This window comes from Phyllosticta capitalensis (genome assembly GCF_038381095.1).
Source record: "Phyllosticta capitalensis strain CBS 128856 chromosome Unknown BKA78scaffold_11, whole genome shotgun sequence".
NCBI classification, from domain to species: domain Eukaryota; kingdom Fungi; phylum Ascomycota; class Dothideomycetes; order Botryosphaeriales; family Phyllostictaceae; genus Phyllosticta; species Phyllosticta capitalensis.
Genome location: NW_027117449.1, coordinates 922368 through 939733, shown reverse-complemented (window position 1 = coordinate 939733; position 17366 = coordinate 922368). Strand labels below are relative to the sequence as shown.

Below are 17366 nucleotides of genomic sequence, written 5' to 3'. Positions count from 1 at the left end.
AGAAGAAGAAGAAGAAGAAGCAAAATCTCAAATGGAAGAGCGGGTGCGCAGGGTCGCACATGGCTTTTATACGCAGTTCTTCTCATCTATCGTCATCTCATCCACCCACCCACCCATCCATCCATCCCTCCGTCAATCCATCCCCACATGCAAGTCCGTCCGGCAGCAGTCGTGACAGCACGCACCTTTCGGGTAGGTCAGCCCGCCTGGGACTGGCCATACCAAGCTTTCGCAGCCGAAGGTAGTAACTAGCTCCATGTAGCTCTAGCCTTTCTTGCCAAGTGGGTGTGTGGCTGGCAGGGGTGCTCGCAGTTTACGGAGGAGGAGGAGGAGAGAGAAGGAGTCGGAGGTCGGTGTCATGGAGTCCGTTTCCTTGCCTCGAGACCGACGGAGACGGAGCGAAAAAACGTGTGCCTACCTACCTATGCAATGTTGATGGCGTGCGCGGCTTTGCATTGCACATGGGCGGCGGCGGCGGGTGGCGGGCGCACAAGTGCTGTACCGGCATGGTCACTCTGGCACAGATTTTGCCGATTGGATACCTGCGTGGACATGATTGTATGTACGTATCACAGACGCAACGCCAGCTCGAAAGAACTACGAACTACAAACGAAACGGTGGTTGGGTGCTACATGTTGCTGTACTGCTGGGGTATGTAAGCTCCTTCCTTCCCTGCGGACGACAGGGTCCAGCTCGTCGGAGAATCCAGAGCTTGCAGCTGTCAGATGCCGGCACCCCTCCCCCTCCCCTCCCCCCTTGCCGTGCTGCTAACGTTACCCTGATGAGCTGACATTGGGTTGGTTCCGAATACATGTGTGTCGGGGAGCTTTTGATCATTCTCCATTGGATTTTTTTTGACCCAGGAGAATTTTCCGGCGCGGCTCGTTGATTGGAATTATTTTTTTTTTTTTTCTGAATTTTTTTGAGGGGTCTAGAATCCTTCGGCGGGTGGGAGCAGGGAAAAAGATATTGTTGAGACTGGCTGGGAAACGGATGCGATGCGTGGGCTTGTATGAATTGTTGCGGACGTTGTTGTTGCAGCAGCGATGAACGATGCTCAAGGGTCCAAGGAACCTGCTCCATTCCATTGATCAGTAAGTAGCTGGGTGGTGTGGGAGTGAGGGTCCGAGGCTTGGTAGCAAAAGTCGTAGCGGGCACCACTACGACTGCTCCCTGTAACTTTATGCAAAGGACTTCGTAAAATCTAGTATCAAGTGCCTGAGGTGCTCGAATGCTCTCTAGATTCGTAATTTGGACTTGGGAGTTTTCTACTTCTCTATACATGTACCTTGTGCATGCCATGTACCTACCAGAATCTACTTCTCCTCCTCCTCCTTTCTTTACGTGCTTTTTCTACAAGAGCTCCCTAGCCGAAGCGGGGGGGGGTGTGTGTGTGTGTGTGTGTGTGTGTGTGTGTGTGTGTGTGTGTGTGTGTGTGTGTGTGTGTGTGTGTGTGTGCAATTGGAGAACATGTGAAGTGCACTCGTCCCATTGCTCCCGTAGCATCCACCCCCTTCAAGTTCAACAGCGACGCATCAGAGCCAATGCCCACAATGCCCCAGAAAGATCTTTTGCCCCATACCGTCCAGAGACTCCCTATCGTCTTAACCTGGTCTGAAACCTACCTTCGCTGGGCCAAGCAACATGACCGCACCATTATCACAAATCCACCTACCTACCTCAAAGCTTCGGGCCTTTCGACCGACGATGATTGTATTTGTTAAGCGCCATCTGCATCCGAGAATCGAGCTCATCGATCCGTCCCCGAAAGGCTTGCTCGCGCCGCCGCAGCTCCGCCATGGCCTCGCCGCTGGCGAGTCCTCTACTCTTCTCCTGCTCCTCCAGCAGCGAGATAACCCTCTTCGTCTGCAACCGCTCTTTCCTAATCTGCAACAACTCCGTGTTGAACATGTTGACCAGCTGTAGCTTGGCGAGTGGCCAGCTCTGAAAGCGCGGCCATGGTGGGCGTGGAGGAGGGGCTCTGCTGCTGCGCTGATGTGGCTGTTGTCTCTCCATCCGCCCCAGCATCCGGTCCATTTCCAACCCTGATTCGCGCCGCAGCGCCGCCTTTAACGCGTAGTACTCGGGGGTTCGCAGCTCGGTGAGGTCCAGCAGCTGCCTGTTCTTCCGCAATTTCATATGCCCCTCTTGTTCGATCCGCTGTTTTCGCCTCTCCCACAGCAGATTCAGATCCAGTTTTCTCGAGACGGGTAGCGTGCTGAGTGGAGCGGTTGGTGTGGGTAGAGGAGGAGCGCTGCGCTGATGCTGCTGCTGGTGTTGGTTCATGGGTCCCTGCATTTTCTGGCTGGCGACCTTGCTTCTGGCAGACGGACAGCCGGGCGCGAGACGGACGCAATGGGACGGAGTGCAACGGAGCGGAGCGGAGCGCGGGGCGAAGGCGTGAGGTGTGGGAGGTTGGGTTGGGTTGGGTGGGGAGCCGGTGGGTGCGGTGTTGCGGGCGGCCTTCGGGCGAGGATGTGGTGCTTGACGTCGGTCCAGCCCGCCGCCCTTTTGCGGTTCTGGCTGATGGACAGCTGATCGATTTTATGCCCTGACTGGCCGACTGACCACACAGAGGTGGGTGTCTTCTAGGCGTACTCTTGCAGCGGTGGGCGAAGGCTGAGGAAAGGCGGGTGGTGGGGTATTGGGGAGCTGATGTCGGGAGAGCAGTAAAGAGAGCGGGATAGGTGAGTAAAGGTCGAAGACGCGGATGAGGTGTGGTTTTCAATGGTACCAGAGGTGGCACAGCATGATTGTGTCACAGCTATTTCGATATGCCTGCGATCACAAAAAGCAAAGGAGCAAAGGAAAAGGAAAACACCCCCTTGAGTCACCCCTCGATCATCTCGTTGCCGTCTTTCTCATCAGTACGGACTGCCACAATTCTCAATGTCCACGCTCAGTATTTTCAATTTGTTGCACGCCGCAACCGCCGCGAAAGCCCCCTGGCTGACTCGAACTCCACGATCATGACCATATTGTGCATCCGAGCTTCGACCGAAGTCCTCACTATTTTGCTGCTAGCAAGGATGAGGTGAATGATTCACCGGGGCCTGTGGAGGTGCGAATCTTGGCGGGATGGAGTCGTGGGACATAAAATAGTGGATTCGAAGAGGGTGTGATAATGGGGTTGATCGGCGGGAAGAATTGGTGCGTTCAACACGGACAGCATTGTGAAAGGGATTGTCCAAACCCGGAGAGAGCATTTACAACTCTAGATGTTCAAGCTTCATGGTGTATTTATTCGGCTGCTATGAGCTGTACTGCTGACCTCTCAACTGCCCCTGATATGCAAGCCAGCCACTCCTCCGGCATACGTCCAAAAGGTGGTCATGGAGCTTGACCGTATGACCAACACTGTGCAAGTCTCCAATCAAAAGAGAGCCTGTAGAGCCATTGACACATCACACATCCAGACAAGGAACATCACGTTGCTGGGCACTGCATGGCAAGAAAATTTCATGACCGATTGATTGATTCATCCACTTGTTCATCCCTTATCTGTTCGCGTTCCTTTCAAGGAGCAACTTTCCTTAGCCAGCAAGCCTTTTGTCAAAGTCCCTTTCAATAGCCGCGGGTAGCAATCAGGTACAAAGTCCCTTTCATTGCGTGACCCGTACTTCCTTTTGTTAAAGTAGCCCACTCCCTACCCACGTGGAGCAATCGGATACACCGTCCCTGTCATTGTGTATGTCGTCCTTCCAGCGAGCCTTTCGTCGAAGTTCCGTTCCGTGGCTACGTAGAGAAATCAGGTACACCTTCCGTGTCATCGTGATATTCGTACATCGTTTGCGTCATCCCTGTTTGTTCCGCCTAGAGTTCCATGTTGAACATAAGGGCGTCGATCTTATCGAAGCCAGCGGGGCCACCAGTAAGGTCTTCCTCGCTCGATTGCGGAGAGAGGGACGCGACGGAGGAGGACTGAGAGGATGGGGACAACGGGCGGGGTGTGTAGTCGTTGATGATGAGCTTCCTCAGGTGGCGAGCACGCGTCTCCTGAACGACTTCGAGCTCGGTGACTTCAACAGCATCGGTGTTGGTCAATCGTGCGTACATAAGGCCATTCCACTGAAACGGTTCAGCGCGGTACAAGCCCTCAGGGTCTGTGACGAGGTCGAGCATGAGAGGACTGGGTCCCTCTGGACCAAGCCACTCGAAGTCGAGGCCCCGGAGAGAGCGACGAAAGCTTCCAAGAAAGTCGTGGAGGAGCTTGAGGAAGTCGACTCGGTTCGTGTGGCGTAGATGCGGAAGGGGGTTGAACAGCTTGATTTTGAGCCACATCAAGTTGGACCAGAATGGCTCGGCGTCTGAAGAAGCGCTGCCAATTGTAGCACCACGCCAACGTAGGTTCAGGAGCGCGCCGGCATTGACTGGATCCAGGTGTAGAGCATGAAGGCCCCGAGTAAATTTCTTCTCCATGGCAAAGCGAATTGACTTAACTTGCTTCTCGAATGAGTCAAACGCAAGGTACTCCCAGGCGTTAATTCCAGGAGCAGAGATGACAACCGTGTGGATTGTGGTCGAAATCATGCCGAACGCTTGGATCCAAAAGGAGTTCTCTTTGCCATCAAGTGACAAGTAGGGAGGGTTAAAGGCGAGGGCTTCGTAATAGAGGCTGATCTTCAGCTGATGGCAGTATGGTGCAACTCGTGCAAGGGCTTCGAGAGCACGTCGGTTGTAATCCATGCTGTCAACTCGTCCATGGTAGTTGAGGTTCTTGAAAACCCGGGTATGGTACCTCAATGGATCAGCCTCGACCCACGTCTTGACCGTGCGAGAAGTGGCGCGGAGAGCAAGCAGGTCAGGCTTGTCTAGAAAGTCTAGCAGTCTCATGGGTGGGAGCGACAAGTCATAGCTCGATTGCTCGTCATCGTCAGCGAAGCGTGGCTGAAATCCTGCCGTGGAAGCCAGCATGGACTCGATGAGCGACGGCTGCCAGGGGATCATTGTGGAGCTCGAAGGTTGATGGACGGTCTGGAGATGCAGAAAGCGAGCCTGCTGGGGATCCGCGACGGTGTGCCTTCGAGGCGGAGCAGTAGTAGGTCGGATGCGCCGTGTCTGACTGCGGCGACGGCCCAATGGGGTAAAGCCAGGAATAGACATCTCAATGATGAACGACAAGACGAGGTGATGGAGATGGAGGGTCAGGTATCGGTGGGGTGGTGACAAGGGTCTGTGGGGTGGATTGGAGAAGCTGGAGTTATAGACAGCAGGGTCTTGTCCGCTTAGTCGCCAACGATGAGTCTTTCACCGCGCGCTGTGCACAGTGCCCTGAGATAACTTGCCAGAGAACCTGCCGGAAAATAAGTGATAAAGCGCGGCAGTGCCAGCTGCTAAGTGCGGCTGCACTTGTGTGCGAATTTTCACCATGGCGGCTGTGCAGTCCTTTTGCGGCAATCACATTGCTACAGAGGCATGTGCGAGCAACATCTTGACCTCGTAAACGATTCCCTAACTCTCATGCGAGTCCATGTCTTTGAAATAATGGATTCTCGCTATTCAATGTGCCCCTGGATGTTCCCAATAGGTGAAGCCAACACTTCGCCGCTATAAACGAATTATCCAAGTAGATAACTCAATGGAACGGTAATACAGCTCTTATATATCTGCAAATGATTAGTCGAAGGCGCTTTAAAGGAGATTCGGGCGATATGGGTTGATGAATACATACATGTAGGTTGGTGGTGGTCACGGGATCCGGCTGGGCAACCGTGAGGACCATCATCTTCTTGAACACCACAACTACCTTCATGACCTACTTTGATGGAAGCAGCAGTGGCAGCTGCTGGTGCAATGCATGAAGGCAGTAGAACATTTGATTGTGTCTTTTCGAGCACCATGTTGGCCAACCCAAGGGGAGGAGGGGGCATGCAGGATATCCACACCATATCCTAATTACCTGCAAGAGGGGACGGGATACATTGGACTTCAGCCTGGCGAGGAGTCATGGTATGTTATTTACCATAGACTGTCCTCCTCAAAGCTTGTACTTACTGTTGAGAAACGATCCGTCGGCGAGCAATTGGCCAACAAACACCAGCTCAATTCACCCCACAAAGAAATTGACAAAACAAGCGCAATTTCTCCAGCATTTTGACCGCCTTCTAACCAACAAGGTTGTCTCGCCGCTCGAGAGCAAACTGGCCCAGACAATCGAGATCCACATCGCGTCGCCGCCAAACACCGCCTCCAAAAGGCGACCTCCCGCGGCGGCCGCCAGCAACAATGCGTTTTCCATAGCTCTTGAAGTCGTACGGACTGGCTGTAGACGTTAATGTAAGCTGCATGTTAGGTTGCCACGGCGGGGTTCTCGCCGAATGTTTTCCGCAAGGACCCTGGGGAAGCTCAGCCAGGCTGCGAGGCAGCTCGAGGTGGTGCCATTGTACCGCGGCTTGGAGCGGCTTCGGCGGTCGCATCTTGTCAAGTCGTTGAAGTTGCGATAGAGTCGGTCGGTTGTTTTAGCTGCATGAAGCAGGGATGTACTTGAGCCGCAGGCGTTGAGCGACACAGGACGCAGGAACAGCGGGATTCATTCTGAGCAGCTGGTGGTGGAATGTATGGATAGACGACGCTCACTGGCGGGGGCTCCACTAAAGGACGTTCGGTCGTCGGGGGCCCTGGAGGGTTGCAGTGCCGTCATCGCGCTGCAGCTCAACAATAAATTTCGTCGTCCGCCGCTTGTCATCGAGCCGTCCCGTCGTCTTCTGACAGCTCTCCAAGCTACAGCTCCCTGCTAGCCCAGTAAGTCGTCGCCCGTTTTCTCCCGTCACGACTCGACCCAAACATTGCCCCCTCTCTGTCCTGCCAATGGTGGGGCCTCGAGCCAGCGGGGCATCCGGCAGACTCAGCCAGGTCGTCCCTCATTGTCCGGCGCAGGCTGCGTGGCTGCGGTGCTTCGTGTTTGCGAGCGAATGCTGTTCATGACATCAGGGATCATCTCTTCCACCGTCTTCTTGCTTGCCCTGCTGCGCTGCATATCGCGGCTTTCAATCGGCCCCTCCTCTACTCACCTGAGCTCACGCTGATACCACAAAATCCTGACGCTATACACCCCCTCATCTTTCCTCCGCGCTTGAGCTAACTCTCTACTATTGAAAAAGGTCTCAATTCCTCCTATAAAGACCTAGCCGCGCACTCCTATCCGTGTCGGCGCCTTTTATCCCTAATCTACATCTCTCGCCTCAGCCTCGCCGTTCCTCCACTCTCCACCGCATTCGCCCAACATGGTCGGTCTTGGTCCCAGGAAGCCGCCCTCGCGCAAGGGCTCCATGGCCGATGTGCCCAAGGATCTCCTTCAGACGATCCAGCACCTCGAGTCCATCTTCACCGTCCCCACGTCCAAGCTCAAGGAGATTACGGACCACTTTGTCACGGAGCTCGAGAAGGGTCTTAGCAAAGAGGGTGGTAGCATTCCCATGATTCCGACATGGTGCATGGGTTTCCCTACGGGCGACGAGACGGGTACATTCCTGGCCTTGGACATGGGTGGCACCAACTTGCGTGTTTGCGAGATTCACCTGCCAGAGGCCAAGGGGGAATTTGACATTATACAATCCAAGTACAGGATGCCAGAGGAGCTCAAGTCGGGTACTGCTGAGGAACTCTGGGGCTACGTTGCCGACTGCCTGCAGCAATTTGTGGACTACCACCACGAGGGAAAGAAGCCCGACGCTCTTCCCCTGGGTTTCACCTTTTCCTACCCAGCAACGCAGGACTACATTGACCACGGTATCCTGCAACGGTGGACCAAGGGTTTCGACATTGACGGCGTTGAGGGCAAGGATGTCGTTCCTCCTTTTGAGGCCGCTCTCAAGGAGAGGGTACGTTCAACCTTGCAGTCAAAGTGGTGGCTCTGCTAACGATTTTCGCGTAGGGTGTTCCCATCAAGCTCAGTGCTTTGATCAACGACACCACCGGTACCCTTATCGCTTCTGCCTACACCGACCCCCGCATGAAGATTGGCTGCATTTTCGGCACTGGATGCAATGCTGCCTACATGGAGAATTGCGGATCCATTCCTAAGATTGACCACATGAAGCTGGACCCAGACATGCCCATGGCCATCAACTGCGAGTGGGGTGCCTTTGACAACGAGCACGTTGTTCTTCCCCGGACGAAGTATGATGTCATCATTGACAAGGAGTCCCCTCGTCCCGGCCAGCAGTCGTTTGAGAAGATGATTGCGGGTCTGTACCTGGGCGAGGTCTTCCGTCTCGTCCTCGTCGACCTCCACGATGACCCGGCTGCTCACCTGTTTGAGGGCCAGGACATTAGCAAGCTGAAGAAGGCCTACACCATGGACGCTTCCTTCTTGGCGACCATTGAGGAGTAAGCATTCGCATCAAGATTTCGCGAGATTTTTCTAACCATTACCAGGGACCCCTTCGAGAACCTTTCTGAAACCGCCGACCTCTTCCAAAACAGGCTGGGCCTCAGGCTCAACAAGCCCGAGCTCGAGCTCTGCCGCAGGCTCGCAGAGCTCATCGGCACGCGCGCTGCGCGCCTCTCGGCTTGTGGTGTCGCTGCCATTTGCAAGAAGAAGGGCTGGAAGGAGGCCCACGTCGGTGCTGACGGCTCCGTCTTCAACAAGTACCCCCACTTCAAGGCCCGCGGTGCGCAGGCGCTGCGCGAGGTCTTTGACTGGCCCAAGAACCTCAAGGACCCCATTGAGATCCTCCCCGCCGAGGACGGTTCCGGTGTCGGTGCTGCCCTTATCGCTGCCCTGACCCTGAAGCGCGTCGAAGAGGGTAACCACGCGGGTATCCGCGACCCTAAGGGTCTGCTCGAGGGTACCGGCCACCACGCCAAGAACTAAGCTGCTAACGTTTATGAGTTTGGAGGCATGTTTGGATGAGGAGACGCTTTGGAGACGGATATTTTGTCAATAGACTGTGCAGCGAATGAGCGAGGTGGAGATGCCGAGGCAACACTTTATTCCTAGTTGATGGGGGGTTTTCTGTTGGTTACTACCCACCCAGTTTGGCGCTTTTACGATACAGGAATGATATAGACCTAGCAATAGACCATTGTTGCAAAGCCAATCATGATCATATTCTTTAAAAATTCTTAAAATTGAATCGTTGGTGCTTTTAGGACAGGGAGCTCTCGCTTCGACTTGTTCTACAGGACCACCACAGTCCAGACATTCCCGAGGACATGCATTCCCGAGGACATGCATTCGAGTGGCACGTTTTCATCTACCCGCCCGACCATTTTCCAACTTCGTGATGAAATCGATACAATGTCTTTAGGTGAACGCGAGAATCTGGCCATGATGAACAGGCAAAGAACGCTGTGTTTTGCTCGCATTTGCATATTGTCTGTCAATCGAGACGAAATCCAGGGCGGCTTTTCAATGCATGCTGTAGAATAATGCTCTGATACAAGGACAATTGCCCGCAGGCATCCAACTATTTCGCTAGCAAACAGGCCTGCTCATGTATGAATGCCCTGCGGCGCATGAATGCGTGGGAAGGAGGCGTGGAAATCTTGGAAACGTCGAAAGTGATATGACGAGCACGCCGGGGATGGAGAAGGACAGCAAAGCAGCCAATTATCTGTGAGTAACTAGACGCATAATGAGAAGCAGCATGTCTTTCTGAAGAGACGATGATGGTGTCGAAAAGTTCAGGTTGCCAGTCCGGGCGGCTGGCGGGAGTCACGGAAGTCACGTGTGCGGGCCCCGGAGCCGATTCCCACAAACCGCGGGCGAAAAATGGTCGCGCACTTCGACAAGGACGACACCCGCCAACGACTCACCACCAACCATCCGTGACCCCCAACAACAGTCAAGATGGTAAGCTTCCTGTCCCTCTATTTCGATGCACGAGATGCATACGGGATATCTGCCCGCCGGTTCCATCCAAATCCTGCCATGTCGCCCTGCGATCGACGACGTCAACGCTACGAGCTCCGCGCCCTATCGACTCGGATTTTCGAATGCACGAAACCATCGGTTAGACGAGCGGGGAGCAGTACCGTGGGCCTCTTCGACGAGATGCTGTGAGGAGAGGGACTTGGACGATGGATGAATTATCGAATGCGCAAACGACCGCGCTGATCCGACATGGCCCTTTCCTACCTGCGACGGCGAGCGACCACATCGACACCATGCGTATCTCGGCGAACTTGAGAATCACATTTGGATGGAATCGGCAGATATCCCGGTCTTTGCGTCAAGGTCGTTCAGCTCGCTGACACAAGATACCTTCAGGTCAACGTTCCCAAGACGAGGCGGACCTACTGCAAGGGCAAGGGTTGCAAGAAGCACACCCAGCACAGAGTCACCCAGTACAAGGCTGGCAAGGTAGAATATTCGCGACTCGACCGACGCGACCACCGCTGATATCCGTCTCTACAGGCCTCGCTGGCTGCCCAGGGAAAGCGTCGTTATGACCGTAAGCAGAGCGGTTACGGTGGTCAGACCAAGCCCGTCTTCCACAAGAAGGCCAAGACCACCAAGAAGGTCGTCCTGAGACTGGAGTGCACCGTCTGCAAGACCAAGGCCCAGCTCGCCCTCAAGCGCTGCAAGCACTTCGAGCTTGGGTACGTGGAACCTGGACTCCGTCCTCGACGACAGCATGCTTACAACCTCACAGTGGTGACAAGAAGACCAAGGGTGCTGCTCTTGTCTTCTAAGCGGTTTCTCCTTTTGCATGTCCTCGGCATGGGTTCGTGTGGTGCGCTCGGGGGTTTCACTTCAGCGGATGATGGATGGGTACGTTCGCCACAAAATCGGCGTGGACGGATGAGATTGTGGTCAACAAGACCTGGGTTTCTATGACACAATGAAAAAGACCAATACAACCCTGGATTGAGGCATGCATAGCAGCAACGGACGACGTGCACGATGAACGACCATTCGGGCAAGAAACCCCCTCGCGAATCAAGACCTTGGCAGTGGCTACGCGGATGCAGACGACACGGGATACTGGTGGGATCTTGCCGAAATGCCCCAGCGCTGCGCGCGCGTGAGGGTTCTCCCGCGCCTCTCCACTTCTTAGCCCGTTCAGTCTCGAGGCTTGGACGAATCCAGGAATTGTGTGCCACCGCTTTTCACCGTTAATGTTGTACCTGCATGGTTGTTGCTCATGACGTAGAGGTTTTCCCCTCTGCTCGGCTTGGCTGCTAAGTCCGACTTGGATCTCCTCATTCCAGTTGCAATTTATATGTCCCAAATTTCCCATCTCCTCAGCCGAAATGCTTTCAGTGCGGCCTCTCAAAAGATGCATTTTGTCTCAATTGGAATCTTCGCCTACATCATAGGCGTGGGTATCGCCCAGGACCTGCTCACTGACCCAGGCGTTGCCGGACCAGCATTGGAGCTCGTGCACCTCTACTACGACCAGTTCCCAACTGGTACAACCACCGAGAAGTCCAATCACTACATGAAGTAACTTAAAAGCTAATAATCTTTCTAGGCATCGCCGTCTCCTCCACCGGCCGCAAATTCTCCAACTATCCCCCGGGCCTCGACGTCAGCAACACCAACACGGGCACCAACTCCAAATACACCGTCGCCGAGCTGCTCCCCAATAACACAGAAGTGCCCTACCCGTCCCTCGAGCTCAACAATCCCCCCGGCGGCGCCATCAACTACAGCACCACGCCCGCCAGCGGCGCCGCCCTCTCCACGCACCTCATCGGCGTGCAATCCGTCGTCATCGACTCGCTCGACCGTCTCTGGATCCTCGACACCGGCCGCGCCATCGACCCCGAGAGCGGGACCCAGGTGCCCGCGACCGCGCCCGGCGGGCCAAAGCTGGTTGGCGTCGATCTAGAGACCGACAGCGTCTTCGCAACCATTGTCTTCCCGCCGTCCGTCGCGCCCCCCGACTCGTACCTCAACGACGTGCGCATCGACGCGCGCGCCGGCCTCTCGGGCTCCACCGGCCAAGGCGTCGCCTACATCACCGACAGCGGCGCGGACGCCCTCGTGATTGTCGACCTCGGGACGGGCGACAGCTGGCGCCGGCTCTCTGGACACCCGTCAACACGCGCCGAGTCGCAGTTTGTGCCCAGCGTGTGGGGCACGCCTCTGTACGGCGGCAGCAGCGACTCCGGCTCGCTCTCCTTCGTCTCGACCGGCGCCGACGGCATCGCGCTGAGTGCGGATGGCTCGACGCTCTACTTCTGCCCGTTGGCTTCGCGTGCCCTGTACGCCGTGTCGACGGCGGTGCTGCGCGAGCGGGATAGTGGCGCGGAGCTGCGTGCGCAGGGCGCCGTCGTTGCGCTTGGCCAGAAGGGGTTCAGCGACGGCATGGAGAGCGACGATCGCGGGTTGGTGTATTGGGGCAGCATGGAGCAGAATGCCGTGGGCTGGTACAGCTCCAACAATGGGTCAACGGGGACGTGGGTTCGCGATCCACGGATTGGGTGGGTTGATACGTGTGAGTGACAAACCCCCCCTTTTCTTTCCTGGGAATGGGCGGAAGAGTAGCTGCTTGGAGTTGGTTGGCTGACTTGTGGATAGTTTCGATTGCCGAAGATGGATACCTGTATTTCACCAACAATCTGCTGAATCTGGCGCCGAATTTCAACAGCGGCATTGACAATAGGCGGAAGCCTTACTCGCTGTTCAGGGTGCCATTGCCTGACGGCGGGAGGAAAATCATGCTGCGTTGACAGAATTTCAATGGGAGTTGATTTATAAGGCAGGATAGTGTGGGAGGGAAAACTTAAAGCGACATCATGTTGCGCAATTGGTATCAGATGAATGCATCAGGACCATAAACCTACTCTTTATGTCCACAATGAAGAGAGCAGCACTGCTGCATGTCCAAAGCCTGAGCGAATACGATTGTCTTGCTGTCTTTGGGCTCGATTTATCATTGAATCTACCTAGGCTACCTATCAACATGATATCAGGGGCAAGAAAGCTCGACATCACCGCGAAAAGCATTGCCAAAGCCTACATAGGGTTGCACGGTGGGTGATGACAGAACTTCAACTTGAGCTCAACGTAGTTGCTTGAAAGCTCCATTCTCTCCATGTTTAAGGCATCAAGCGCTGGAATCATCCACGTCTCTGCGTGTTCTGACTTGGTGACAGATGGAGATGCTCGGATTGGCAATTTCTTTCGTCACCCGCTGTGGTTGGTAAAGTTGATGGACGCAATTTTGAGAAATCAGCCAAGTCCACCAGACCAATCGTAGACTATCCATCTTCCATTGCTGTCACTCCCGGCAAACCAACACATACATGAGATGCGACTCCACGAACCCCATACCCGCTCAATACATGGGCCTCCCCTCATCCCAACTCTTCTGATGGCTCGACTCCTCCTTGATCAGCTGCTGACTCGGGCTATCCATATACCCAACGCCGCTCAGCCTATTCTTCTCATGAACACTGCGCGCCAAGGGCGTAGCCCTGTCCTCAATCGCAGCCACGGCACCAACCCACTCCCAAACGCGGCTCACGTCGCCGCTCCTGCTCTCGCGGACGCTGGGCCTGACGTTTGAGTTCTGCTCGACCTTGCGCTGCACCCTCTCCCACAGCTTGGCTCTCCTCTTGGCCGAGAACTCGTCTCGCAGCACGTCGTCGCGGAGCTGCGCCATGGAGATGAAGCTTTCGGGGAACGCACGGGGATCCTGTGCGTGGAGCGCCGCTTGCACGGCCAATTTGTCCAGGGCAATCTTGGCCAGCGTCTTGGCCTTCTCCTCTGTGGTGTGGCGATAGTTGATGGAGGATTTGACGTAGACGTAGAGGCCAAACACGGCGACCGTGCTCATAAGCTTCCAAAGATGTCTGACCAACGCGAGTCGGACGGATCTTCGGGCGGCGCAGACGAGTGACATTCGGGCGAGGCTTGTGGAGGCGAGGAAGCGTCTTCCAGTTTCTCTGTTGAGTGGACGACACCGTATCTGGTTAGTCACGGCCATAATTCAGTAGGTTGCATCATAGATATAGAATGAGACAGGGGAACTGTGGACTTACCCGTCGACCTTGCTTTCGACTTCGTCCCGACCAGTGATTTCTCCAATCGCACTGGCCCAGAGGTCATCGAATTCGCCCTGAGACATTCCCCGGCGGCGCTTGGTAGCCATCTCTAGCTTGAGGTCTGCCTCGTTGATCTCAGGACCTGGCGCATGCTTCCCAGTGTCATCCATGAGATCACCACATTCGAATTTGGCGTTCCTTTCGCGCAGCTCCTCAACAGCGCGATCAGCCACGGCCTTGACTTTGCGGGCCTTTTCCCCATCAGGCTCGCAAGTTGGAGCCAGGGGTACCAGACCATTGAATGAGAGTGGGTGAGGCCTCAGGACAAAATCCGGATCGCAAGTCGTGTGAAGCTTTGGGTAGCAGTAGGCGTGCTGTGGGCAAGGTTCGCACTGAGGCTGGAGGACCTCGAGTGGCTGCGCCCATTCGGGAATTTCCATGCCAGCGATGGAGGTTGATGGCCTGCCAACACCGCAGTACCCAACTTCGAGTTTTTCTTGTCTCCACCAGGTTGCGAAGCCTCCGAGAAGCGCCACAAGAATCGCCCATGGGGCAGTCTTGACCGCAGATGATGTTTGTCGAGTGACCTGGTTTCGGCGTGGCGGCAAGATATTTACCTCTCCGTTCCTTGCGCGCTCCCGCACAAGCTCGAGCTGCTCCTCTGGGGTGAATTCTTCGCCGGCATCTTGTTCCACCAGCGCGTCCTCTTCACTCTCGCTCTCCTGCTCCGGGACAGGGCTTGGCTCCTTCTTCCGGCGAAGTCTTGGGGCCTCGAAAGTGCTGGAAGAAGGCACCGTGACATCATCCTCTTGTTTGACGCTGGCATACTCCGTCTTGCGCCTGTTTGAAGATTTCCGTCTCTCCTTGAAGTCCTCGCCATGAGTCCTCCTCCGATCGCGATCGTATACCCTGGGCTCCGGCGAGCCACTCTGGAAAGGATTATCTTGTGTAAATGGGCTGCTGTGGTCTTCTGTTTGCTGGATCTGAGGGGTATTCATAGTTGAAGGCCTTGATCGTCTTGACGGCGGCGGTTGCTCATCGACTTCGTACTCTTGAGCCCGAGCATGCTTGTGGGAAGAGCGCATGGCGGGTAGACGCTGGGGTTGGTCTCGCGCGATGGGCGTGAGATCTGGGTCCGGTTCAACAGATGCTGTAGTGCGTCGAGTGCTCCTTCGCGCGACACTGGGAGTGATGGAAGGTGCATCGCTCTCTTCTGTTTCCGCTCTGGCCGTACGCCTCGTGCTGCGGCGTGTAGCGTTGGAATAGTAAGATGAAGCCTCGCTCTCCGCGGTTGGTTCCCTGGTCGAGCGACGAGTGCTGCGACGAACACTTTCTGGCGGATTCAAAGGCGGCACTTCGCTCTCATCGCTGTCTTCCCCGGCTACACTGCTAGCAACACTGTTCTCCCTGCTTGAAGGAACATCGACGATTCCGCGAGCCGAGCGCTTCGTACGTGAGCGCGCAGCCAGTTGTTGTTGAGCGTGGGGCAGGACATGTTGGTTGAAGAGGGCGACCAGCTCTGGCTTCTTTGCGGAAGAAGAGTATCTGACGTTGTGTTGGATGAGGATGGAGCGCAGGCGCGGTACAGTGATGGAGTTGGGATCAAAGCCCGGAAGAAGGTGTTCTTCTTCCATGCTGTCGTGGCGTGGCGAACAACGTCAGAGGGTGCCAGGTAAAAGCAAAGGGCGGCAGGTCGGAAGCGGCGGAGCAGCTCTGCGAAGGAGGTGAGTGGGCAGTCGGCGGATCGGTATGCCGGTAGGCGTCGACACGTTGGTGCAGCAGCCTTGTGAGAATAACTGGACGATGGAAATGGTTAGCACTGGAAGACAGCAAACCGGAAAGGCGTAAACATGGCCACAGCTTCTTGAGTCTTGGCGTGCTGTCGCTAGGCAACACGCGAGCGATTGCTTACTAAGCTCTGGAATTCCTCAACTGTGCTCCCTTTCATCCCTGTTTTGCTCCCAGCCAACTGCAACTGTCCGTTGCAAGACATGTTCAAGACAGAACCTGCGCGACGACCAACGAGATTCCAACCTCACCCAACACTGGCAATGCAAACGCTTTCTGGGTCGCTTGACTACGACAGCTGAACAACTTTTCCCTTTTCCTATGGCAACCCGCCAATCACAGGCTGTACTTGTACTTTTTCCAGGTTGCTTGATGTAGTCAACTCTTTTTCCGTACGGGTCTTTTGACATTCCTCCTACCTGTGCAATTATCCGCCTGATAATCTTCGATCAGATCCCTGTCTTTTCCTTTATCGTTAAATCATACAAGTCTTTCATGGGTCTGTCTTCGATCCATCACATTCGCGATCTGTTTGTTTGTAACCTCTCATGAAACGGTCTCGCAAGCATTGTGTCATGTCCAGGTCTCTTTTCAGGTTTTCGCTGAAAAGTGACCCTTTCCGATCGCCTGCCGATGGACTGCGCAATGGCGAGGGGTTGAGTAGAATGTCGACCTTTTTCCAAAAGATCAGCAAAGGTGATGCACGGTGGATTACATTTGCATGATGGCCCCCCGGACAGCCGGACTCGGCTCGCGCCGCCATGTCCTAACAACCAGCGATTGGTTGAGCATACGACAGGCTCCAGCGACCGGTCAATCAGTAGTGAGGCGGCTGAGAGAGGCAAACATGGACAAAATGCGAGTCGCATCGTGGCTTCAGAGCATGTGAGTATAGGCTTGGCTCGCGTGAAACATGGAAAGAGCATGCGGAAGACGAAGCCGACGGACGCTAGAAGATCTGACGTGAAGCAGGCCACGTTCAGGGACATGGCACAATTCAGCCTTGCTAGAGCTGGGTGAGTCCCCGAATCGGACGGACAAGACCCGCCCGCGTTCCCTGTTCGACGGGCCGTTGCGGGCGACAAATTGCCATGGCCAGAAATAATGAAAAATGCTATCTGGACCACTGTCGCAGAAGCAGACGGGTATGGCCGCTTGCCAGGGGACATTGGGCAGACACGAAAAGGGCGCAACGCCCAACACAAGAGACGTTTCAACAAGGACCAGCTGTGAATGGTTCGTCGAAATGTTTGTCCAGGCATAGCCTTGGGATCGGCCGTGGTGTGGTCAGCGGCAGCCAGGCAGATGTGAGGAAGCGCATGAGGGCAGACCGGTGATGGGTAGGCAGACAGCAAAGCCACAATGCGCTGCAAGTTTGTCTGACAGCGGCGACGATACGATAGCCAGTGGCTGACGGACCCGCGGCCCGTTTCAAGTCATGGGGGTGGTGTAGGGGTGGACTTGTTGGGCAAGAGTTTGTGTCGATTTCAAACCATGTTGGCGGCGGGCAGGGAGCGACGCTGCGGATTGAGGGGCGTCGAGGGGGCTGGGCTGACCACAGCAACTATGACACAGGCCGAGGAGCTGTACGAGTGGTAGTTATCATCGAGGCCGTCTGCTCTCTCGAGGTTCCCTT

The 17366-nt window shown here is 55.3% G+C and overlaps 7 protein-coding genes across 7 annotated transcripts; 3 read left to right on the top strand and 4 right to left on the bottom strand.

Annotated features, from left to right (window-relative positions):
• Nucleotides 1-389: 389 nt before the first annotated feature.
• Nucleotides 390-1492, bottom strand: BKA78DRAFT_42123 (uncharacterized protein). Its single transcript, XM_066893159.1, has one exon. It carries the CDS (start codon nt 1301-1303, stop codon nt 605-607), a length of 699 nt encoding a protein of 232 aa, XP_066739801.1. The 5' UTR covers nt 1304-1492; the 3' UTR covers nt 390-604.
• Nucleotides 1493-1681: 189 nt separating this feature from the next.
• Nucleotides 1682-2299, bottom strand: BKA78DRAFT_299441 (uncharacterized protein; the record flags this gene model as incomplete). The annotated part of the gene is made up of 1 exon (XM_066887055.1): nt 1682-2299. One exon carries the CDS (start codon nt 2297-2299, stop codon nt 1682-1684), a length of 618 nt encoding a protein of 205 aa, XP_066739800.1.
• A 1130-nt stretch (nt 2300-3429) lies between these two features.
• BKA78DRAFT_383103 (uncharacterized protein) lies at nt 3430-4963 on the bottom strand. Its single transcript, XM_066893054.1, has one exon. The coding sequence runs from the start codon at nt 4946-4948 to the stop codon at nt 3815-3817; it is 1134 nt and encodes a 377-aa protein (XP_066739799.1). The 5' UTR covers nt 4949-4963; the 3' UTR covers nt 3430-3814.
• A 2261-nt stretch (nt 4964-7224) lies between these two features.
• On the top strand, nt 7225-8816 carry BKA78DRAFT_257426 (putative hexokinase; the record flags this gene model as incomplete). The annotated part of the gene is made up of 3 exons (XM_066885185.1): nt 7225-7821; nt 7875-8329; nt 8378-8816. The coding sequence occupies 3 exons, from the start codon at nt 7225-7227 to the stop codon at nt 8814-8816; spliced, it is 1491 nt and encodes a 496-aa protein (XP_066739798.1).
• Nucleotides 8817-10067: 1251 nt separating this feature from the next.
• BKA78DRAFT_356585 (60S ribosomal protein eL42) lies at nt 10068-10639 on the top strand (the record flags this gene model as incomplete). The annotated part of the gene is made up of 4 exons (XM_066892081.1): nt 10068-10115; nt 10215-10307; nt 10362-10546; nt 10600-10639. 4 exons carry the CDS (start codon nt 10068-10070, stop codon nt 10637-10639), a joined length of 366 nt encoding a protein of 121 aa, XP_066739797.1.
• Nucleotides 10640-11226: 587 nt separating this feature from the next.
• On the top strand, nt 11227-12625 carry BKA78DRAFT_258115 (major royal jelly protein-domain-containing protein; the record flags this gene model as incomplete). Its single annotated transcript, XM_066885254.1, has 3 exons — nt 11227-11359; nt 11422-12390; nt 12474-12625. 3 exons carry the CDS (start codon nt 11227-11229, stop codon nt 12623-12625), a joined length of 1254 nt encoding a protein of 417 aa, XP_066739796.1.
• A 608-nt stretch (nt 12626-13233) lies between these two features.
• BKA78DRAFT_299436 (Man1-Src1p-C-terminal domain-containing protein) lies at nt 13234-15576 on the bottom strand (the record flags this gene model as incomplete). The annotated part of the gene is made up of 2 exons (XM_066887054.1): nt 13234-13843; nt 13940-15576. 2 exons carry the CDS (start codon nt 15574-15576, stop codon nt 13234-13236), a joined length of 2247 nt encoding a protein of 748 aa, XP_066739795.1.
• Between the last annotated feature and the right edge of the window lie 1790 nt (nt 15577-17366).

What these genes read in the sequence shown, in the direction of transcription:
- BKA78DRAFT_42123 (XM_066893159.1), bottom strand. Translation starts at nt 1,303, where the DNA reads ATGGCATGCACAAGGTACATGTATAGAGAAGTAGAAAACTCCCAAGTC.
- BKA78DRAFT_383103 (XM_066893054.1), bottom strand. Translation starts at nt 4,948, where the DNA reads ATGATCCCCTGGCAGCCGTCGCTCATCGAGTCCATGCTGGCTTCCACG.